Below are 22,941 nucleotides of genomic sequence, written 5' to 3'. Positions count from 1 at the left end.
TTATGGGGACTCCAGTAAGTTGGGTATTTTGAGAGTCTTTCATGGTTCTTGGTGAGCTTCAGCTAGGGTTCTATGGGCCTAGATATCCAACAGCCACCAAAGGCTCCCTGAGGAAGTGGTTTCTGAGCTCACTCTCTCGGGCCTAAGAAGCATATGGAAATTTGGACTAGAAGTAAGAACACAAAATGTCAATTTATTAGAAAAACGAACAAACAAACAAAAAACAATAAGGAAGAACTCCAAAGAGTAGGAGTGGCTATAGTGGAGGAATATCTTTTTTTGAAAACAGTCTCATTCTGCAGCTCAGGCTGGTCTCTAATTTGTGACACTCCTCTTACTTCAGCCTCCTGAGTGCTGAGATACCACCATATCTCCTAATTTATTTAAATCAGTTTTAATATTATAGCTAGCTTGAGGTTAGCCTGGATTATACACACAGTGAGTTCTATCCAAATTTGGGCTATAGTATAACACTGTCTCAAAACCAAATCAAAACCAGACAGACAGACTGACAAGATCACTGGGGTCAACTCTTACAAACCTGCATAACATCTCTAGATGAAACTAAGATGCTTTAAAACCATACAAATAAGTTTGTTCTCGACAAGTGCCACCTCTTCAGGGTCTGTAAGGCCAGAAGCAGCACTCTGCTGTGTTTTTGGTCTTTCCTAGCTCCCCATACCCTTGCACCACTGACTCACTCTGCTTGTGCTGACGGAGGTGAGAGACAGTGCTCACCTTGACTGACTTACTTTGTCCTGTCTCAGGAGTGACTTCCTAAATGCCACACCTACTAGGGTGGCTGGAATTAACATGTTCAAAAAAGAATATGGAGAGATCAGAACTTTTTTAACACTGCTGATGGCAACGAGAAAGTAGTACCATGGCTTTGGAAAACAGATTGATGAGTTTTCAAATGACTAAACCTTGAAGTTACCAGATCATGCTGCAATTTGGTTTCCTGATCCATTGCTAAAGAACTTAAAACATACATATGCTCACAAAAAAACCTTTTGTGTGAATAATTGATAAACAGCACTACTTACAGACAAATGATATACACTGGCAAATAGAATATTTTTTGGTTATAAAAAAAGAAAAACATAACCCAAACCAAAATAAAAGTAGTGGAAATGGTGGATCCTATCAGAATTTTAGCTGAAAGTTAACTTAGATCACTATTTCCAAAGACTATGCTGCAACTCCTGGTTACACAGATACATAGACAACACACACTCTTACAGGAACTTGGACCAGGACCACCTGACGTTAGAGCATAGAAGGAGAGCCTCTTACCTCAATGTCAAACACCTCCACAGTGCTGTCCAGCAGCTTCACTCTTACGTGCAGCTGCTTTTCCTGCATCCCAGGTGACAGGGTCTGCTCTGGTTCCAGGGTGCTTACTCCAACGGGGGTCTGGCCACCCAAGCGCGTCCCTGAAGTTGGTAAAGCTCTGTATGTTCCTTCTATCTCCCCCATTCTTCATTAGTTGAAAGTGGGGTAAACACTAAAGCAAAAACACACCAAAGAACTACATTATTTAGATAATAAAATAATTTTTAGATAGTAAAAAAATCATTGGATTCATAGAAACCCACAATATCTTATATTTAACTTCTGTGAGTCTTAAATTATACTAAAATAAGGAACATAAGAAAGTTTTTCTTGGGCTGGAGAGTTGTCTCAGAGAGCACTGGCTGTTCTTCCAAAGGTCCTGAGTTCAATTCCCAGCAATCACATGGTGGGTCAAAACCATCTATAATGAGATCTGGCACCCCTTTCTGGCCTGCTGGCTCACATGCAGGCAGAATCCTATATAAATAATAAATAAATATTTTTTTTAAAAGGTTTTTCTCAGCAGTGGCGCATGCCGGTAATCCCAACACTCGGGGAGGATTACAGAAAAAGTAGAGGAAGGCAGATCTTCTGTGAGTTCGAGGCCAGCCTGATCTACAAAGTGATTCTAGGACAGCCAAGGCTACACAGAGAAATCCTGTCACAAACAAACAAACAAACAAACAAAAAGTTTTTCTCCTATACATATAGTTGTGGCACAAAATGAATAAACCCCTAATCATATTTCCAAGGTGCTCTGAGAGCCAAGAGTATAGATTACCTCACTGAATGTCCAAGAAGCCATTTATGAGTGACATCTTTACCACTCACCTGGAAGGAGGAGAAAACCCATGGCTGTCTCCCTTCCCAGCACTGCTGAATGCCCAGCACATCTCCCTCCTTCAGCCCAGTCATGTGTGCTAACAATCTGGTGCAAGTGCTAGACAGTGCTCTTTCTAGTGAAAGTAACAGGAGAGCATCAGGATGTATCTGGCATCTTCTCAGTAATCTGAAGCAGCCATGGACCTGCCTTCTACATTGCTCAGTGTGCAGAGTGCCACTAGGGATGAGGCTAAAGTACATGAAAATATCCAGACTTGTCTTTGCCAGCACTGCACTCCTTGTATTTTCTAGGGTAGAGCAGTTGCCACTGGTCATTTGGGAGGAAATCTGTGGTATGGCACCAAATGACAGGTCAGACAAGGACCTGGTGACTCCAGACACCTGCCCCAGACTATTCTCAACTTGTGCCCCACCTCAAACCCACAACACTATTACTATGCAAGACCATCTAACAAATGACACTAAAAATCCCAGAGGGTCAGGGTCATTTTCAATCCTCCTTGTTTCACTAAAGGAAAGTGTTTTTAAGCTGTTTTATGTGTAAGAGGTAATTTCCTCACTGCTTTTAAAAAAGAACAAGCTAAGCATCAGTTAGCATCTCATATTGTTTTTCCTTGTATTTACTATTTATGGAAATTTTCCTTCTTAAGTACATTATTTATGTTTGAAAATCAAATTAAAGAAAATTAAGGGATGGGATGTGGCTGTTACTACAGTGCATGCCCTGTGTGAATAAGGTCCTGAGTGCCAGCGTCACACAAGCCAGGCGGTGATATACACTGAGTGCCAGCGTCACACAAGCCAGGCGGTGATATACACCTGGCCCTAGCACTCAGGAACGAGGCTCGGAGCATGCATCTAAGTCATTCTTGGCTGCAAAGATACACAGTGAGTTCTAGACCAGCTTGGTCTGCATGGGACCTTCTCTAAAACAACAAAAACAAACAAACAAAAAACCAAAACTAAACAAGCTGGGTGTGTTGGAACTTAGGAGGCAGAGGCAAGAGACACTGAGTTTGAAGCCAGCCTGGTCTACAGAGTGAGAACTTGCCTTAAAAAAACAAGAAAAATATCTAACAGTAAAACACAACGTAACAAAAGATACAGGCACAACAAAAGTGGTGGAAGTGAGACACAAACATCAGATGTTTAATCAATAAAGAATGTAGTCTGCAAAACTTAATGTCTCTTAAATCACCCTGCAAATGTCTTCTGCTAACTGTAGCAATCTTTTTAAAGAATTTATGTCACTTGGGCTTCGCCCAGCGAGACACAAGGGTCTGAGTTAAATCCTCAGCAATAAGAAAACAACAATAAATTCACTCAGTTCCCAGTCTATTCTCTCATATGCCAACCATTGCTGAGGGTCCTTTCATGTCTTTATGTATGTCTTATTATCAAGACAAACCAAATAAAGGATCTTGTAGCCTCTGAATTGCATTTGAAAAGCTTCTTCATGACTCACTGCCAATGAAATCCTTCTTAAAGCCACATCCCACAAGATCTTGGTTGAGAAGTGCTCTATGCACCCAGTTTATCAAAGGAGGCTAAAATCTTTTGGCAAAGTAAAAACAAGGGCCAGTGAGAAGGCTCAGCAAGTAAAGGCACTTTGCCAAGCCTGATGAGCTCAGCTCCATCCCAGGACTCAACTGGTGCATAGACAGAACTGACCCCAGAAGGCTGTTTTCTGACTTCCACAAGTGTGCCATGGTACATGTGCACCACACATATGCACACAAAATTAATATTTAAAAAACAAAGTATAATGTGAGAAGGAGCACATGTGATGAAGTGGTACATAATTGTACCAAGTTAAATTCTCATCTCCACTCCCGTGTAAAGCCAATTCAAATCAACAAACAGACCAACTACTCACATGTGAAGCTCACAGGTAGCTATGGCCTACCACTTTTTGGAAGCTCTCCTGTCTGAATGCTCCCTGAGGGCAGAGGAGACCTCACTGAGTCTGCCAGCTAAGTAGCTACTTAGTATCAGTGGCATTTAAAGACTTTTTACTGTCTTATCAAGCTGTATACTGTATACACTACAGTATATAAGACTGAAGACTGACCACAGCAGACCAATACTTAAGAGAGTTAGTTCCCCCACTGTTAACATTAACATGAGTCTTTGAAGCTCTAAGAACTACAGACATGAGCTTTTCATTTCACTTTCACAAACTATTAATACAAAAGAGAATGTAAATGGAGACTTCTACAAACAGTGGCCTCTATGTTCATCAGTTTACATTTACCAAATACTGAATCACCAAGCGTTCTGTTGAAGTTTGAGTGTGAACTGTTCCCAAAAGTTCCAGTGTTAAAAGCCTGGCTACCATCTGATGGACTTTTGAGAAATGGTTGAATTATGAGGGCTCTAACCCCATAGTGGATTAACTCCATGGCAGGTTCATAATTGGGTGGCAATAATGGTTAGGGCAGTGGTTCAACCTGTGGGGTGAAAAATGGTCACAGAAGACCATCAGAAATCACAGATATAAAAAAAAAAAAAAAAAAAAAAAAAAAAAAAAAAAAAAAAAAGAAATCACAGATATTTACATTATGACTCTTAAGAGTAGTAAAATTATAGCTACGAGGTAGCAACAAAAATAATTTTATGGTTGGGGGTCACCACAAATGAAGATCTGTATTAAAAGGGAGGTGACTACGGACCAAAGCCTGAGAATGATCTAGGATAAAGGCAGCTTCCCTGAGTTGTTTTCTCAGGTAGTTACAGTGATGGCAAACTGATGAAAAGTCAGTTCTTCTGAAATAAGGTCTGTGCTTCACTCTGCTCATCCCAGCTGACTTTCCCTTAAGTAAGGCTACAACTCTGAAAATACAGAGTCAAAATACACTTTAGAGGCTAGTCATCTAACTTATTGCACTGCATAATTTTCACGTATATTCTTACATGTATTTACTTAGGGACAGGATACTGTTATGTTCCTTGGCTCATGGCTCAATTGATCCTCTTGCCTCAGCCTCCCATGTGTTGGGCAATGGGGACACAACACCAGGCTCAGCTTCTAAATATGTTTAGAGGGAAAATTCTTCAGGTTTTCTATAATATTTTTGTTTTTTTTTCTCTATAGTATTTTAAAAATAAAACAATTGCATCTAACCATGCAGTTCTAAGAAAATGAACAAGTACAAACTAAGATGGGAAAATGCAAAAAGACAATGCAAATAAAACTATTACTAGCTCAATCAGGATAAGAGTCCCTCCCTCCTCTGGTGCCCCATATTTGACAACGTCCGCTTGATGGGGAGGCCTGGGGGCACTCAGAGGAAGGAGCAGCCTACCAAGAAGAGACTTGATACCCTATGAGCATATACAGGGGGAGGAGGTCCCCCTCAGTCACAGTCATAGGGGAGGGGAGTAGGGGGAAAGCGGGAGGGAGGGAAGATACAAGGGATAGGATAACTATTGAGATGTAATCTGAATGAATTATAAAAAATAAAAGTAAAAAAAAAAAAAAGAATCCCTCCCTCACTTAAACAGTGCTCAGGGTAAGTACTCCTAGGGCAGACAGTATTCACGTTATACAACATTAGGTGGTATATACATGCAATGCCTCTAGGAGGGTGAGGCAGGTGGTCACAAGATCAGTGTGGGCTACCCAGTAATGCCCTGTCTCTTAACAAGTGCTCCTAACCACTGAGCCATCTCTCTAGCCCAGCCCCTTTTTACTCTGTGTGTGTGTGTGTGTGTGTGTGCGCGCGCGCGCGCGCGCGCGTGTGTGTGTGTGTGTGTGTGTGTAGGTACTTTGCCTGCAATGTACATCTGAGCTCCATGTGCATGCAGTGCCTGAGGAGGTCATAAAAGGGCATCAGATCTCCTGGACCTTGAATAACAGACAGTCAAGAGCCACCATATGGGTGTTTGGGAACTGAACATGGGTCCTTTTCGAAAAAAAGAAGTATTTATTTATTTATTTACTTATTTAGAGAGTGTGAGTGTGTGTGCGCGCGCGACACATGCCTGTAGGAGCCTATGGAGGTCAAAAGAAAAAACTGGATCATCTGGTACTGAAGTTACAGGTGGTTGTGAACCATGGGGTTCTGGAACAGAACCTGGATCCTTTTGCAAGAGCAGCAAGGTTGCCTTTCTTCCTTTCTTTTTAAAGACCTGTTTATTTTGTATATGAGTGTTTTTGTTTGCATGTATGTCTGTGTGCCATATGCATGCCTGGTTCCTGAGGAGGTCAGAGAAGAGCACTGGATTCTTGAAACAAGTTAAGGACAACTGTGAGCTGTTGTGTGGGTGCTGGAAATCAAACCCAGGTCCTCTGCAGGAACAAATGCTCTTAACACTACCTCAAAAACAACATGAATGGAGCTGGAGAGATGGTTCAGTGGTTAAGAGGGTTTGCTGTTCTTGCACAGAACCTGGGCTCAGTGCCCAGCAGTCACACCAGGAGGCTTACAACCGTCTGTAACTCTAGTTTCAGGGAATCTGATGCCCGCTTTGGGCCTCACTTCCATGAGCATGTGTACAAACATATAAAACAAACCTTTAGAAAACCCTGCAAAATTAAGCCATAAGTTCATGTTACATATGAATACTTATTCAATAAAAATATATTTAAGACAGATTAACTCTATCCCTAGCTGTAACTTTTCATTTAACATTAATGAGCTTATCTGCCATGGGACAAAAGACACAAATAGCTCAAAGGATATCAAAGCTCTACTGAACTATGTGCCTCACTAGTGATACCTCTGCAAGCTTACACACCTTCTGAGCTCTGACCTTTGTGTTTCTTTTCAAAGTAAGTCATTCACAGAGCTGCAACTGAAATCCAGAGTCTTAAGACACTCCTATTCACACTGGTTTGGATAAGCCATGACCTAGAGGCACTCTGCTGCAGTTTCAAAGACAAATCTGTCTGCTCTTGGCAATAGTAATGAGGCATGAACTACTACTTAACAAGTACTCAGCTTCAAGAACAAGTCTGGGGCACACTTAAGGGTAAGACTTTAAGACTTGGTGTATTACTAAGTTTAGGAGAGATTAAAAATAAGAACCTAGTAGAAAACTGATAGACAATCGCATTGTTGTGAACACTGGTTAACCCTAATCTCTGATCTCTCACCTGCTTCAGAGGCAGCAAACAGCTGGGCTCTTGCTGCAGAACTGCAGGCTGCTTCACTCAGTATCATATGCTTTCATTTGACACGAGGAAAATGGGAGGCAGAGAGTATGCTCTGAATCTGCTTTACGTGATATACGATCTAACAGGAATGAACTTTATTTTGCCTTGTGTCCTTATAAATAAATATTAAGAAGGCTAAGACAGAAACACAGCATATGCCACATGGGAGCCTATCTCTGGTCAGCTTCTGTCCTGTCTGGGTACCTGCTGGGGCACCACAGAAATCCACAGAAAGGCAGTGCTAAGAACCAGCAACCTATAGGGGACTCAAGCAAGTTTCTCACTTTTTTTTTTTCCATGTGAATGGAATGCTTTATAGTCTGCATTTCTAAAAATATCTCTGGTAGCTGGATACAATTTCCATCATTTTGTACTATTCACTACAAATTTGGTTGTTTTGGTTATGTTCCCATTTAAAAATAATAATTTAAAAACCCTATGACATGTCCTTTCCTAAAGTTGGAAAATTCAGCTTAAGAGTTGGCAAAGGCGCCGGGCGTGGTGGCGCACGCCTTTAATCCCAGCACTCGGGAGGCAGAGGCAGTCGGATCACTGTGAGTTCAAGGTCAGCCTGGTCTACAAAGAGAGTCCAGGACAGTCAAGGCTACACAGAGAAACCCTGTCTCGAAAAACCAAAAAAAAAAAAAAAACAAAAAACAAAGAGTTGGCAAAGGTTTTGGGGGTGGTGGTGATGCAGCAGCTGTCTACTCTGGTAAGGGCTGCTGATGGTGGGGGCCTGCATAAGATGGAATGTGTACGGGAAAGCACTGCACTAAAACTGCCATAAAAAAACAAATAAAAAGGGCTTCTGAGGAACACCTAAGCCAGAAGCAACAGAGTCAATTTTTTTTTCTTTTTTCTTTTTTGGTCTTTCGAGACAGGGTCTCTCTGTGTTAGCCATGGCTGTGTCCTGGACTCACTTTGTAGACCAGGCTGGCCTCGAACTCACAGCGATCCGCCTGCCTCTGCCTCCCGAGTGCTGGGATTAAAGGCTTGCGCCACCATGCCCGGCGCAACAGAGTCAACTTTGATCCTTGATCTGGATACCAAGATTCTTGCTCTCCCTGAACAAAGGCACAGTCTACTGTTCACAGTAAGGAGATGACTGAAATGCTGTTGGGCAGTGAACATCTATCTGCCTTTCTTGATGCCCTGGGTCCTAATGAGAGAATTAAGAAGCAAACTTCTCTACTTACTAACCAAACAGGACAGGATATGATACTTATAATGCTCATGAAATCTGTCCAACAGTCCTCAAATCTACTCAAATGCTATGAACTTAAAAAAACAAAAACAAAAACATTTACGTATCTGGGCATGGTGGCACACCCCTGTAATCCTAGCACTTGGCAAAGCAGAGGCAGGGTATTTGAGGCCAGATAGTCTACAAAGCTAGTCTGGAACAGTAAAAGCTACACAGAAAAATACTGTCTCAAAAATAGCAAACAAAACCCAAAACAAACTAAACAAAAAAACCAACTAATCAAACAAACAAATAAAACCAACCAAAAAATTTGTTTGTGTGTGTGTATGTACACACCTGTGCCATAGATGTGTGTGGAAGTCATAGGAGTAGGTGCTCTCATTCTTCTATGTGGGTTTCAAGGATGAAAGTCAGGTCGTTGGTTTTGGCAGCAAGTGCCTTTACGGGTTGAGCCATCTCACCAGAATCATTTTTCAAAGCTGATGATAAATGGACTCCTACCCAGTCTCTCAACCTTAGGCTATACTACTACAGTACAGTAAGAGACAGGTCCCTAATTCTCCAGACACAACCAGTTCTTTAAAAAAAAAAAAAAAAAAAGTAACTAAGCAAGCTAATCAATATGCAGAAGCTGAAAAACAATGTCGGGTTTTATATTACAGGGCAAGGTTCAAAGATCTACCGAGAGGCAGCTAGCTAGGCAGACAGGCAGGTGGGAACATCCACACCCTTCCTATACACCTCCTCTCTAGAAACAGTTGCACTGCCTGATAGAAGCTGACGTGGCCTCAACATCACAGAAACTACACCTACAGTCATGCCCTGACCTGGAGTCATGCCCTGCACAAATGCTGACAAAGAGAACCTACCAGCAAACACTGGCTTCTCAAACCTCATGGATACTGGTCAAGAACTTCTGATGCTGGGACTTTAAAAGGCCATAGGAGAGCTGAAGAAATGGCCCTGTTGAAAGAGTACTTGCTGTACAAGCCCAAGGACTTGAACTTGGATCCTCATAGCCCACATTAACCAAGTGTGCCTATGATCCCAGTGCTGGGGAGGCTGAGACAGGCAGATCCTTGGAGTTCGCTGGTTTACCAGTCTCACTTAATTTGTGAGCTCTAAGTTTGGTGTCTTAGTCCCTTTTCTACTGCTGTGATAAAACACCATGCTCAAAGCAACATTTTTTAATACTTTTTTTTTTGAGACAGGGTCTCTCTGTGTAGCCTTGGCTGTCCTGGACTCACTTCATAGACCAGGCTGGCCTTGAACTCACAGAGATCCACCTGCCTCTGCCTCCCAGAGTGCTGGGACTACAGGCATGTGCCACCATGCCTGGCCCAAGGCAACTTTTTTTTTTTTTTTTGGCTTTTTGAGATGGTTTCCTGGTGTAGCCCTGGCTGTCTCTAGCTCACATAGATCTGCCTGCCTCTGCCTCCTGAGTGCTGGGATTACAGGCATGTGCCCACTGAGCCCAGCTAAAAGAATTTGAGGCTTTCATTTTCAGAGGGTTAGAGTCCATAATGGTATAACAAAGGCATTGGGACAGGGACAGCTAAGAGCATGTCTTGACCTGGATGCAGAAAGAGCAAGAAACACTGGGTATGGCAAGAGTTTTTTGAAACCTTAAATGTACCCTAAGTGACACACCTCTTCCAAAAAGTCCATACATTCCCCCTAATCCTTTTCAAACAGTCTACTAACTGGGGACTAAGTATTTAAATATACAAGTTTTGGGGCCATTCTCATTCAAACCTCCACATTTAATAAGAGATGTTGTTTAGAAAAATAAGGTGGAAAGTGATTGAAGACACCTGAAGTCAACATATATCTGCACGAGTGTGTGCATACCCATGGTATGCACATACACCATACAAGCAAAAGCAAGAGTGAGACAGGTATTTGTTGGAATGAGAAGAGCAGATGCCTGGTGGAAATTTTTAGAACCTTCACCAGGCTCCAGTCTTGGTCACAACTCTTATGAGCAGCTAAATTGAAAAAGAACTGAATGTTCAGGTGCTTTTGAAGCCAACTAATTTATAGTGTTTATCAGCCAAAAATAAAACAAGCTTCGTAAAGTTTTGTGATCAAAGTCTTCCTACCTGGGCATGTCCGGCAGGAGCTACAGAAAGGTAGACTACCTTCAGACAAACACCACAGAAAAACAAGACAACCGTCTAAAGATACTTCTTTGGACATAACTGATACTTATCAACCTTATAGCTTTACTTTTACTCCCTAGTTGTTTAAGTATCTGGACATTAAATAGATTTATCATTTCCTTCACTTGGTGCTTTTGATAACTGCTATATGTTCTAATTTTTTGTAAAAAAAAAAAATTCTATAGCTAAAAAAGAAAATCTTTTTTGTGGTGGGCCTCATAAGCACTAGGCAAGTACCATAGGCCCAGGTTTAACCCCCCAGCTATACCAATAAGCCACTTGCATTTTGGCTCCCGGTCCCTTCTAAAACAGGAAGAATACATTGAAAAAACTTGTTCCTAACCTCTCTACTTCTCTCTTCTGGTATTAGCTGGAGAAAGATCTCTGCGAAATGCTAATCACATGTGTGGGCCACCTAAATAATCCAGGCCGGCCTCACCATTTCAGTGTTAGCTTATTAATACTCATAATTACATCTGCAAAGTGTCTTTGCTATATAACACATTTCCAGGATGAATACTAAGAGTTAATGGCCACAGAGGCCACAATCCTGACTGTGTTAGGATTTCTACTGTGGCAATGAAACACCATGACCAAAATGCAAGTTAGGGAGAAAAGGGTTTATTCTACTTACACTTCCAACAGTACTGTTCATCCTTAAAGGAAGTCAGGACAGGAACTCAAATAGGGCAGGAACCTGGAGGCAGGAGCTGATGCAGAGGCCATGGAGGGCTGTGGCTTACTGGCTTGCTCAGCCTGCTTTCTTATAGAACACAGCCAGGACCCCTAGCCTAGGATGGCACCACCCACAATGGGCCTGGTCCTTCCTCATCAAGAACTAATTAAGAAAATGTCTTACAGCCAGATCTTGTTTTCTCAACTGAGATCCCTCTTTTCAGATAACTGTAGTTTGTGGTCAAGTTGACATAAGACTGGCCAGCACACTGACAATCACAAAATTCTCAGATCAGTTCAATATTTGCATCACTTCAACTTTAGCCTGTCTTTTGCTTGTGAGCATTTCCCTGGGTTTTCTTATCAGAGTATCTTTGGAAGAAAAAAGCAACCGATACAGAAATGACTGAGAGGCAAAGAGGAAAAATGGCGGACTTTTCCCATTTTCCTCTGTAGTTCTCCCTATCCCTACCTGGAGCCCAGCCCCAGACTCTGAACGTTCTAATAGGCCAGGGGACAGTGGAGGGAATGCAGGAGGCTCTGCTGATGTAGTGGTGCTCCAAACACTGGCTTTCATTTCCACTGACCATTACTGTTTGCTTTCAGAGTCTTCCACAGCTGCATCATGTGCACATCTGTTTCAGCCAATGAGAGGGCCAGGATGGATTGTGCATCCACAAATCCAAGAAAGTAAGTTCCACCATCATATTTTTTTTTTTTTGAGACGGGGTTTCTCTTTGTAGCCTTGGCTATTCTGGACTAACTTTGTAGACTAGGCTGGCCTCAAACTCACAGCGATCCACCTGCCTCTACCTCCTGAGTGCTGGGATTAAAGGCCTGTGCCACCACCACCTGGCCCCACCATCACGTATTTTAAACCATGAACCAAATAAACCAAAACAAACTGGTCCTCCCTTAAAAACAACTCCAAACATGTTTATGGTGGCTCTAAGAGAGGGTAAATGACTAATTTATACTCGTCTTTCCAATGTAAAATTCTTTACCAACTGTTTACAGTAATAAATGTATATTACCTTTAACTTACATAGCGTCCTGAAAACACCTGTAATGGCTTGCTTCAAGTTTTTACTAATAGCTGTCAACCTTCCAGAGAAAGAAAAAATAACTATTGCCTCTTGTCTAAGAGTTATAGTTGCTTTTGTTTTTCTGTAACAGTTCAATCAATAAATAGTTTTAATTGGGTGTGGCAGTGCATGCCTTTAATCTCAGCCCTTAGGGGGCAGAGTCAGGTGGATCTTTGGGTTTGAGTCCAGTCTGGGCTACAGAGTGAGTACCAGGACAGCCAGGGCTACACAGAGAAACCCTGTCTCAAAAACACCAAAAATAGCCAGGTGTGGTGGTGCGCGCGTCTTTAATCCCAGCACTCGGGAGGCAGAGGCAGGTGGATTGCTATGAGTTAGGGGCCAGCCTGGCATAAAAAGGGAGTCCAGGACAGCCAAGGCTACAGAGAGAAACCCTGTCTCGAAAAACAAACAAAACAAAAAACCAAAAATAAATAAGTATCTTTTACACTGGGATTGATTTATTATTCATATATTGTGGTCTGTTCTCCAATGCTTTTCATAGTAACTACTACTGAAGAAACTGTGACTTTAATAAAAATAGACAAAATATTTATAGCAAAGCCTTGTAAGTTCATTTCCAACACCACTTCCGCCTTTCCAACCAAACTCCCACTAGCCTATGAAAATGCACTTAGGACAGCCTTCAAGTGTGGGGTATGAAGCATGCATGGGGTGGAAAACTGCCCCAATCAAAATAACCTGTTGATAAAAAACTAGTCTGGCTAAGGTTTCTAGGTCTCTCACATGGGCCTCTTCCAAGGTACTGGTAAGGCCCCAAGCAAAGTGTTCCTATGGTCATAAGTTTCTGTAAAATTTACCAAAAAGTTACTCTGATTGTAATCAATTATGATTGTTGAATCTTTCCAATGTAACCCTGCCTGTGCCATTCTCCCCTGGGAGAAGGGAGGGTGGAGGAACAGTTGGCATTTCTGGGAGCCAGTTAAAAAAGTACACTTGAGTTTCCTGTAGTTAGTCTTGTATACATTCAAATGAGATAAGCTCCTAGAATATTGTTCACACTCTGTGGCCTGAGGGCTATGTGACAGGGTCTGAAGGCAGTACAAATGGGTCTAGTGGTATCTGGCATGGAAGGTGCACGGGCAAAGGAAAAGAAACAAGACTGAAATACAAGAAGGCAGAAGCTCTTTCTGAGAAAAATTTCCAATAGATTTGTTAAACTCTAGGCTGAGTTCAGTTCTCAGAAGACAAAGTACAAGTCCTTACCCATCAGAAAAGCAGGCAATGCTTCAGAGCTGCAACTGTGGATATACCTTAGAGGTATATTTTTCTTCTTATTAAATGAAATCATGTAAAACAGAATAAAAATCTGCCAATTCCTTGCCTACTCCTGGGATACAAAGCTGTGCGCCATTAGAAAATATGCTTATGTGTGAAATCATATATTATGCACCCTACCAGTATAAATTTATTAGCTGTTCTAGAGGAATGAATTTTATTTTCTCATTGTCAAGAAGAAGAAATTAAAAATACATAGCTAAGAGAAAAAGGACTCTATGTCAGGTAATTAATGTTTCCTTCCTTCTTTCCTAACAGGGTCTCATGTACCACTGCTGTCTTTGATCGCCCTGCCTTGTGCTTTGCCTGTCGCTACAGCCCTGTGCTGAGATTACGGCATGTACCACTATGCCTGGTCTCTGTGGCACTGAAGATCAAACTTAGAGCTCTGTGTATTATAGGAAAGCATTCACTCATTATCAACTCAGCTACATCATACCAAACTTACATTTATCTAATGAATTAACTTTATTTATAACCTAATTTCTTTTAAAAGATTTGTATTTATTATTTTAAATTGTGTGTCTGTGTAGCTATGTGCATTTTGAGTGCAGGTGCCCATAGAGACCAAAGGTGTCTGATCTGTCTGGAGATGGAATTATAGGCCATTGTGTGCCACCCTTTCTTTTCTAATTATACATGCTTTGGGTCCCACAAAGCCTGGCATCAGACTTTGTCCCACACAAAACTTTATTATTGTATGCAAACATTTACTGATCACTTACTCTGATAATATAGAAACTCTAAATGCTTAAGGATGTAGGACCTCCTAAGGGAGAAAAATCCCTACACTATGGTGGGAATGTTAGATGGTGGTAGGCTACCATGTCCCCAGTGACCATCACTACCAGGAACCCTGGATCAAGCCCTTTGTTTTACACTGTGTCACTTATGGCTCACAACTTACTGGTAAAAGGTGACAGTGTTCCCACACTACAGTTCAAGGAACCCCAGCTCATAGAAGTGAATGACTGGGCAGTTCCTCACCTCTGTAGATGGCCTCAACTCCACCCTGATTTTGTGGCGTGCACACAAAAGAGCTTAATCAAGAAAGGGAAACCAGCCGGGCATGGTGGCACACGCCTTTAATCCCAGCACTTTGGAGGCAGATGCAGGCGGTTGCTGTGAGTTCAAGGCCAACCTGGTCTACAAAGCGAGTCCTGGACAGTGAAGGTTACATAGAGAAACCCTGTCTCAAAAAACCACCACCACCCCCCGCAAAAACAAACAACAACAACAAAACAAAAAGAAAAGAAATTATGTAAGCAAGCACACCAGACCACTTGTCCACTGAAGTCACAGAGCAGAAAAATATAAATCACTGCATCAGCCTCTCAGGTTCAGTGGGGTGGGTTCTTATAGGAAGCAAGCGATCAGGAGGAGAGGAGTGGCAAGACCTTTAATCCCCACTCCGGGTTTATTTCTAAGAGTTTAGGGCAAGCCTGATCTACATGGTCTACATAACAAGTTCCAGTGTGTGCACGGAGGTAGGGGAAAAGCAGAGTACAGCCAGCTCAAGCCAGCAGAGGAGAGAAGAGGAAGCTGTCTGAGACTGGGCTGTCAGGGCTCTAGTACTTCAACTAGATGAAGTCCACGCAACCTGGTGTGGGACACTGCCACATTTATTTTGGGACGTGATCAGGATGGGCTGGGGTGGAGAGATGAGCCAAAGCAGGTCTCATCACTGTATCCTGTTGCATTATAGTGCCTTTTTGCATGCTTTAAATTACGTGTGTGTGCCCTCACCTCAACAGATAGACACATAGAGCCAAGGGAGTCTACACATACTGGCCTTAGAGAACAGAGTCACCCAGCTTGTCAGTGTGTTCTGGCCACACACCTACCACACCAGGACGTGTACAAAGGTCATGAAGGGAGAATCAAACTATGACTGTAACAGAAGCGGTAGGCAGAATTTAGAGAAATCTGTTAACGTCCAAATACAGAAGGAATTCATGTGACTCGAAGCAGGGATGTTTGGGAAGGAGGAACCTGACAGACAGACTTAAATGGTGCCTTATGGAATTACCCATGGAGGACTATCTGCTTAGGCAGTCCAGTTCACATCCTTCCCTCCAAGAGGGATAGGTGGAACCACTGTCTGCAAAACTCAGGGCACTCTTTCACTTAACAGCAGCCATTACTGAAGTTCATTAAGCACCTACTGGGTGCAGGGCATCTTAGCAGCTTTTAAAACCTAATTAATTCTTAGTCATCACAGCAGCCATCTGAGGTAAGCACATTCTAAACCCACTCTATGGGTCAGGAACCTAAATGAGGGCTTCCTCTTTAGTAAAGGGATGTGTAGGAAGGAGCCTAACTCATTATTAGAATCCAAACAATGTGGCCCAGCAGGGGCGATGGCTGGCACAGATCCCAGAGCATCATCCTAAGCCCACCCAGTCAGAGTCTTCCTGCGCTTTAACACGGGGTTGTGCACACCTGTACTCTCAGCTCTCAGAAGCAGGAGGGTGGTGTGAGTTGGAGGCCAGCCCGGGCTATGGAAACAATCTCCACAGAGACGGTGGGGTTGAGGAGGCTGTGCAACTTGGACATGTCTCCTTTGAAGACTTTAGAACTGACAAAATAACAGCCACAAAGTGCTCCACAAATGACTTTCCATGTTTAGAAACCCACAAAAATTTTACTTAGCCAAATAAGTACAGATTTCTTTGTAACTCCCCATTTTAAATGACCTCGGCCATCTTTCCAACATTGAGAGAATCTGTGGTGCCGATTATAATACTGTCTCCACAAGACCGACTCAAATTCAGTGCTACCCACTAATTACCAAACATTTTCACAGTGGCACAGTCAAAAAAACACCTCATGGAAACAGAACAAAGCTAGAGAGAAAAGCCACCCTTTAAAGATTCTGCCCGGAATTCTAAGCCTTTCCATTGTATAGACATTATTTCCTTCATGAATGCCTTGTTTTAATTTAATAATTTTTTGCCACCATTACTGAGACATGAAAGATGTTAAGAAATCACTGCCACGTGTGTAAATGGCAAGGGTGTTTATAATTAGGATGAGTAAAATGCAAGGGGCCAGTACTATTTCTAGATCCTAGTAAAGTAAGAACATTAACACCTGATTCTCAGTTTTGAAGGAAAGGCTGAGAAGAAAAAACAGGGAGTGGCCAGTGCCCTTCTGGGCTTTCATTTATGGCTCCTGGTGGTGCTTCTGAAGAATTCTGCTTTGCTGAGCACTAGCCTGGGGGTGGGGGTGTCTTCAGCAGGGCATTTTGGTGGCCCGTGTAACTCTCCACGGGACACAAGGTGTCCACAAGTTTCGCTCAGACTCTGATCATGGCCCTGCCTCGACAGCTGGTCTCCACGTGTGACGTTCCTGTCCTCGGTACTCTGCTGACAACCAGGTTCCACGCTCTCAGCCCTCCCCAGACTGCCCATTTACACCAGCAACGCTCTCTTCCCGTCGCCCTGCACGGACAGGCCGTCCACGGAGCGCGTTGTCAAGCGGGCACTCGGTGAGGAGCTGGCGCGCCTCACGAAGGCCTCAGAGCCGGGCGTGGACTTTCTCTGGTGGACGGCCAGCCTCACTCAGGCCTGGTCCGGCTCGGGTTCCGCGGAGGTCCGGCCAACGGAGGAGGCCCAAGCCCGACCTACCGCCCCTGCGCGACTCGCCCGCCACCCCCGCCCCCGGCCGCCGCGTCCTCACCGTGCCACACCGGCCTGCGCCGCCGCCAGCCAGGCCTCCTCAACGTCCTGCGCCCGCGCCGCCCGAGCCCGACAGCTAACTGCCTCCCCGCCCCCGCCGCGCGTCCGCCGCAGCCCCGCCCCCCCGCGGACGCACCACCGATTGGCCTGCGGGCGGGTCCTCCCGACGGGCGTCTGCGAGCGCAGCACTTAGCTCTGATTGGTGGTCACATGGGTAAAGGGCGGGGCGAGAGAACCATAATGTCAAAGGCAAAGTTGTTAAGCTCCTCTGCGGGTGGAACGGTGCTTCGGCAGGCTGGGCGGGTCCTCGGGCCTGGGAGGGGCTTTAGGACCCGAAAACTCTGCGCTGGGAGGGACTTAGGAGAGCCCAGAGTTCTCCGTCTTAAGTCTTCGCTTTAGCACGCCAGGAGATTTGGTTTTGGATGCGGCTTCGGAACAACCAGAGGACTCACCCCAGGGCTGCACTCTGGAACGTGGGCGGGTCTCAGCCTACAGCCTGGCTTTGGCAAGTGGAGCCGCCCGGGGTTCTGTGTGGGGCCTGGGACTGCCAGCTCACAGGACAACCCTGGCATTTATACCCTTGGTCAGGTCCCTGCCTGCCAGCCTCCTTCCTGTCTCCCATCCACCGTGCCCAACCTGGCAAGAGTGGAACCGTGTTCTGTCGGTACCAGATGTGGGTTGCTTTAGAGATGCTCTGATGGAGGCAGGCGTTGGCCAAGGAAGAGCCCTTGTTGTTCTGGATTTGAGGCTTTTCGTTGGAATCAAAACGGTGAGAGCAGATTCTGGGCCCTCCACTCCAGTGACTTGCAGCACACTCGCTTTCTTCTTACATTGGTTAATTGAGCGGCCCAGCTGGGAGCTAGCCCTCAACCACAGTTCAGCCTATAAATCCAAGAACGCTTTCTGCACAGCCCCAAGAGATTCATACAGAGCCTTTGGAGAGAAATCCTTGAGAAGCCAACAGAGGGGCCTCTGCATCCCCCAGGCAACCTAGGAGTACATACAGAGTGGGTTCAGCAATGTGGGGAGGCCTCCCAACTTCCTCTACCACTCTAGTCCTTTCTAGAGCCACTGTCACTCAGAGTGCTGTCAGTCAATCCTAAGGAGCTGGACAGGGCAGGACTGAGGTTAGACATGAGCAACTTAATGACTCAAGAGAGCAGGAGGTCTCAGCAGCTCTGCTGCAGAGTAAGCAAGAGAAAGAGAGGGACTCCGCTGGTACTGGGTGGTCCGACAGGCAAGTGGGTACGAGGCCAAGAAGAGTCTGATCATCCACCAGATTGATAATCCATCCAGGTTAGGATATGGTTTAGGTGTGTGTGTGTGTGTGTGTGTGTATGTGTGTTTTAAACATTTTTTCTGTGTGTTAAGTCTTCTCCTTCCCCCTTACGAGTCCCAGAATCAAACTCTGGTTTGATCCCGTTGGGTGGCAAGTATTCTTAGCAACTGAAGCATCTCACCAGTCCAAATTCAGGTTTTTAAAGTTGTTTTCCTGGGTTAGAGAATGGTTTAGTGATTAAAAGCACTGGCTGCTCTTCCAGCACACCCAAATTCGATTCCTGGCACCCACATAGCTGCTCAAAACTGTCCTTAACTTCAGATGCAGGGGATCTGACCTCTTCCAGACTCCTTGAGCACCAGGCATGCACATGGGATAGAGATATGCATGCAGGCAAAACATTCATATATATATAAAATAAAAACATAAAATACTTAAAAATCTGCAAGTGGTGGCTCACACCTTTAATCTTAGCACTCCGGAGGTAGAGGCAGGAGGATTTCTGAGTTGGAGATCAACATGCTCTACATAGTGTTCCAGGCTAGCCAGGCGGTACGAAGTGAGACAAACAAACCAAACCAACAAATAAATGGAGTTGTATGAAGAATTTTGAAGCTGTTTTCCTAACTTATCTCTTCTTACAAATATATTTGGATCACCTTTACTTTCCACCATGTTTAACAGTTGTCGCTTCATTATATGTGGAGAGCTGCGAGGTGCCACGCCTTAACATGGCGCAGGCTTCCGCCTTCCGCCATCCCGAACGGTGAGCGCTCTCTAAGATAAACAAGTCCTTATATGGCAAAAGGCTGTGCAAGGGTAACTGGTGATCTGATGACGCGCAGTCCTGCTCTGACGCGGACCTATGAGGAGGTGACACCTGGCATGAGCTGATTGGCCCTTGAGTTGTACTTAAGCTTGGCCCTTCCCTTCTTCGGGGCCACTCCCACTGAGCTTAATCCTGAGTAAAAAGATCTTGAGAAGAAGTCTGGTTGTTGGTGTCTTATTTCCGCTGGACGGTGCGGCGCCGACAATTATATGATTAGTAAACTTACCTATGAAGTCTAGGTGTCCATTTTAACTAAATAATCTAAAGACCTTCTGATAAACTATACATAGTTTTGTCCCAGCTGTACCATTTCTTTTGGAGTATCTGGGTTATCGCTGATGAAAACATATGCAGTACTCATGCTATTAATACAAGTAACTTCCTGCTTTGATATACAGTGGTCATTGTGGTCCTGAAATTTCCCAGTGGACCTCACATCTTACTCAAATAAAAAGACTATTCACTTAATATCTAAACAATAGTGCTTTATTGAAAAAGGGTTAGTTTAAATGGATATAAAGTTGAAGTGTAAAATGTTTTCAAAATATATTTCTATAGGTACAGGTTACTTCTTAGTGAAAGAGCAAGTATTTGTTAGTAAAAGTGTATATTTAGATTAGGGCAGAAAATTGAAGGGCAATAAAGTTGTGGCTGCAAGATCTCACAAAACACACTGCCATCCCTAGACAACAGCTGGTCCTGTTGTCTCCCTTAACTCACCCTTAACTCACAAAGACGGGGCTCATACTGAATGCTTGGAAATGCTTTTGTTTTCTAAAACATCTTTCTTCAACAAAATTAATGTCAAAGTAACCCAAATAAAAGATTGCATGGGTACACTCCAAAGTCACTGATACTTTTCTTGGTAGGAACTTCACACAATAAACCCCCCTGACCATCCACAGCGATGGAGCAAAGTGAGCAAATGTCTTGTTTTCTGTAATTTATAACTAACAATTTTGAAGTTTCATTTTATTAGTACTATTGATTTTTGGCCTGAATTAAACATATATACCTCCCCCATCATCAACCAAGTACTTTCTTCTGAAGCAAAATAAAAGCACTAGACTAGCGCCTGCTTTGCTTACTCTACACTGCTGCCCCCTTCATTTGCCCCAAGGCCAGTAACTGATATCAGAAGACATGGTAGGAGAGGGAAGGCCAGATGCCAGAATAGAAACTAGGCATGGCTCTGATCACCTGCTGGCGACACAGATGTGAAATGCCTTTCATTCATGTCAGAAGACATTTCTGCTACACAAACTGAAGAAAAATGACAGTGACTGAAAACAGATGACAGAGTCTGCACATAAAAAATTAAAAAAAAATCAGCACTGTTATTTTCCTTTTGATAAAAAATAGCTGTAAAAGGGAAGAATTAGAGGAAAACCTGGCAGGCATTTGGGCTTCAAGTGGCTTTTCTGTACAAGAGCACCACCCAATCACAAGCCTGGATCTGGATCCATGCCAGCGAAGGACTATGATTTACACTGCCGTGGCAGATCTTTTGCACCTAATTATAGAAAGTACATTAAAGTGCAGTATAAAATATACACATTTTGGTTTCTTAAAAAAACTATTGCCTTTTTAGTTGAGTAAAAAGTTTATTGACTCTTACTGTATAAAGAGTCTTGTTACAATATGAAGCTGGAGCTCAGAGCTGCTTTGGTTCTCTCCACAGCACAGCATAGTCAGCATCCACAGTATAAAGTCCTTGTAGTGAGTTCTCCAAAGAGGGTTGAAAACAATCTGGCACTAGAATCCAGAAGTCTTAAAATTCAACCCTGAAATCCTGCTTCTTAAGAGCTAAGTATAAGCGTGTATCTCATTAGGTAACTCCCCTCTGTTCTACCTGGTTAACAGGTAAATGTGCAGACGGATTAACCGTATTAACTGCAGCAGCAAAATTAGTTTTAGGTGGTCTGCACAAATAAACAATGTGACTTTATTCTAATCAGCAAATATCCTGCCACCAAGTATACACAGCCACCTCTGTCACATGTACACCATGTCCATCGCACAGGAACATTCTGAGCAAATAAAAGTATCTTGATATAAATCAGTACTTGTCAATGATTAGTCAGGCCAGCTAAATCAAAGAAATTCACTAGTAAGAGTATACATGTTGACTGAGTCTTAGAAATAAATTCTAACACTTGTGGTTAAGGAGGAAGAAAATCAGGGATTACCTTATAAAACATAAAATATAGCAATGAAATATAAATGTTAAAAGTACTTCATACCAAAAGACTAAGAAAAATTAAAAAATTAAAGTAAAACATCAAAACCAAAAAAAAAAAAAAAAAAAAAAAAAAAAAAAAAAAAAAAAAAAAGCAAGAAAACTGAAATCCTCAGACGCAGGTCTCCATGTGGATGGGCACACTTTCACAGGTGTGAAGAAACTTGAACTTGATGTTGTAGCACTTATTAGGGAGACTTTCTTTTTATCTAAGAGTGTTTCCTGGAAAGTAAAAACAAAACATTTTAAATGGAAGCAATGCATTTGTTATTTTGATCCCTGACAATACTCCCTCTGTATAACAAGGGGCATAAGCTGGGCAGTCAAGTCAAGATGCCACTTAGGAGGCTGTCAGAAACTGCCAGGTTCTGTAAAACTAACGTGTTCAGAATTAGACCAGACCACAAATCTAAGTGATAAGCCAATTTCTAATGGTCACAGCATAGTTGCCTATTGTGGTCTGCAGCAAGGTGACCCTTATCTAACTGGCATTGCATCCTCTTTTTGGCACCTTTTCCGTTTCCAGTATTAAGGAATTTCTAACATTATGAGTAATGAAAGTTTTACATTTTTTCTTTATCATAAACTATGTTTGTAACATTAGAAAATAGGAATGTCTTTGCTAGCCAGTAGGTGGCAGCAGAGAATGGTTTCTGCTTTACAAACAAAGGCTAGTGATATAGCTAATGGCAGATTTTAAAATGCAAAAATTAATAAGGCTAAGACAGAGGAGCCCATCATATCAAAGTTGAGGTGATAATGAGATCACCCTACCCCCTCAACTTACTAATATAAAACGCCACCTCACACATGGTGCCCGAGTGTCCCACTGTCACTGTCACCACCCTGCATCTGCATCTGCATCTGTGCTTGCATCCTTGCGATCATCTCCTGCATGCGGCGGAGCTATGAACAGTACATGTAAGATACAATATTGGTGTTATGATTCATAATATTTAGTTTTTGTTGCTTTTTCCCAAACATACTACATTCAAATAAAAACACACATAAACCCATGTAAAGGATCAACAATTCAGCTCCAAAATTCATATAAATGACAAAATAAGCAATTCAGGCAAGACAGAAATTATCAATAAATAGAAGCAATCATTAAAGAATAAGACAATGGGGCAAGAAAGAAGACTGCTATTAGCCT

The 22,941-nt window shown here is 43.1% G+C and overlaps 2 protein-coding genes across 9 annotated transcripts in view; both read right to left on the bottom strand.

The window, feature by feature from the left end:
- Positions 1-17,530, bottom strand: part of FARP2 (FERM, ARH/RhoGEF and pleckstrin domain protein 2) — a 100,693-nt gene extending 83,163 nt beyond the window's left edge. For 2 of the 3 annotated variants that reach the window (XM_084778619.1, XM_084778621.1), the window contains exons 1-2: positions 17,440-17,530; positions 1,297-1,507 (exon numbers count right to left, since the gene is read on the bottom strand). In XM_084778619.1, coding sequence (XP_084634745.1) covers positions 1,297-1,479 — 183 coding nt within the window. In that variant the 5' untranslated portion in view covers positions 1,480-1,507; positions 17,440-17,530. Of the gene's footprint in view, positions 1-1,296; positions 1,508-5,091; positions 5,206-17,439 lie in introns of those variants that run through there. The other variant, XM_084778620.1, reaches the window with a different exon arrangement.
- A 2,480-nt stretch (positions 17,531-20,010) lies between these two features.
- Positions 20,011-22,941, bottom strand: part of SEPTIN2 (septin 2) — a 30,892-nt gene continuing 27,961 nt past the window's right edge. For all 6 annotated transcript variants that reach the window (XM_084778359.1, XM_084778355.1, XM_084778358.1 and 3 more), the window contains exons 12-13: positions 22,573-22,691; positions 20,011-22,007 (exon numbers count right to left, since the gene is read on the bottom strand). In XM_084778359.1, coding sequence (XP_084634485.1) covers positions 22,590-22,691 — 102 coding nt within the window. In that variant the 3' untranslated portion in view covers positions 20,011-22,007; positions 22,573-22,589. The remainder of the gene's footprint in view (positions 22,008-22,572; positions 22,692-22,941) is intronic.

The sequence above is a fragment of the Acomys minous genome (genome assembly GCF_964271855.1).
Source record: "Acomys minous genome assembly, chromosome: 4".
Taxonomy (NCBI): Eukaryota; Metazoa; Chordata; class Mammalia; order Rodentia; family Muridae; genus Acomys; species Acomys minous.
This window is presented reverse-complemented; position numbering and strand designations above follow the sequence as displayed.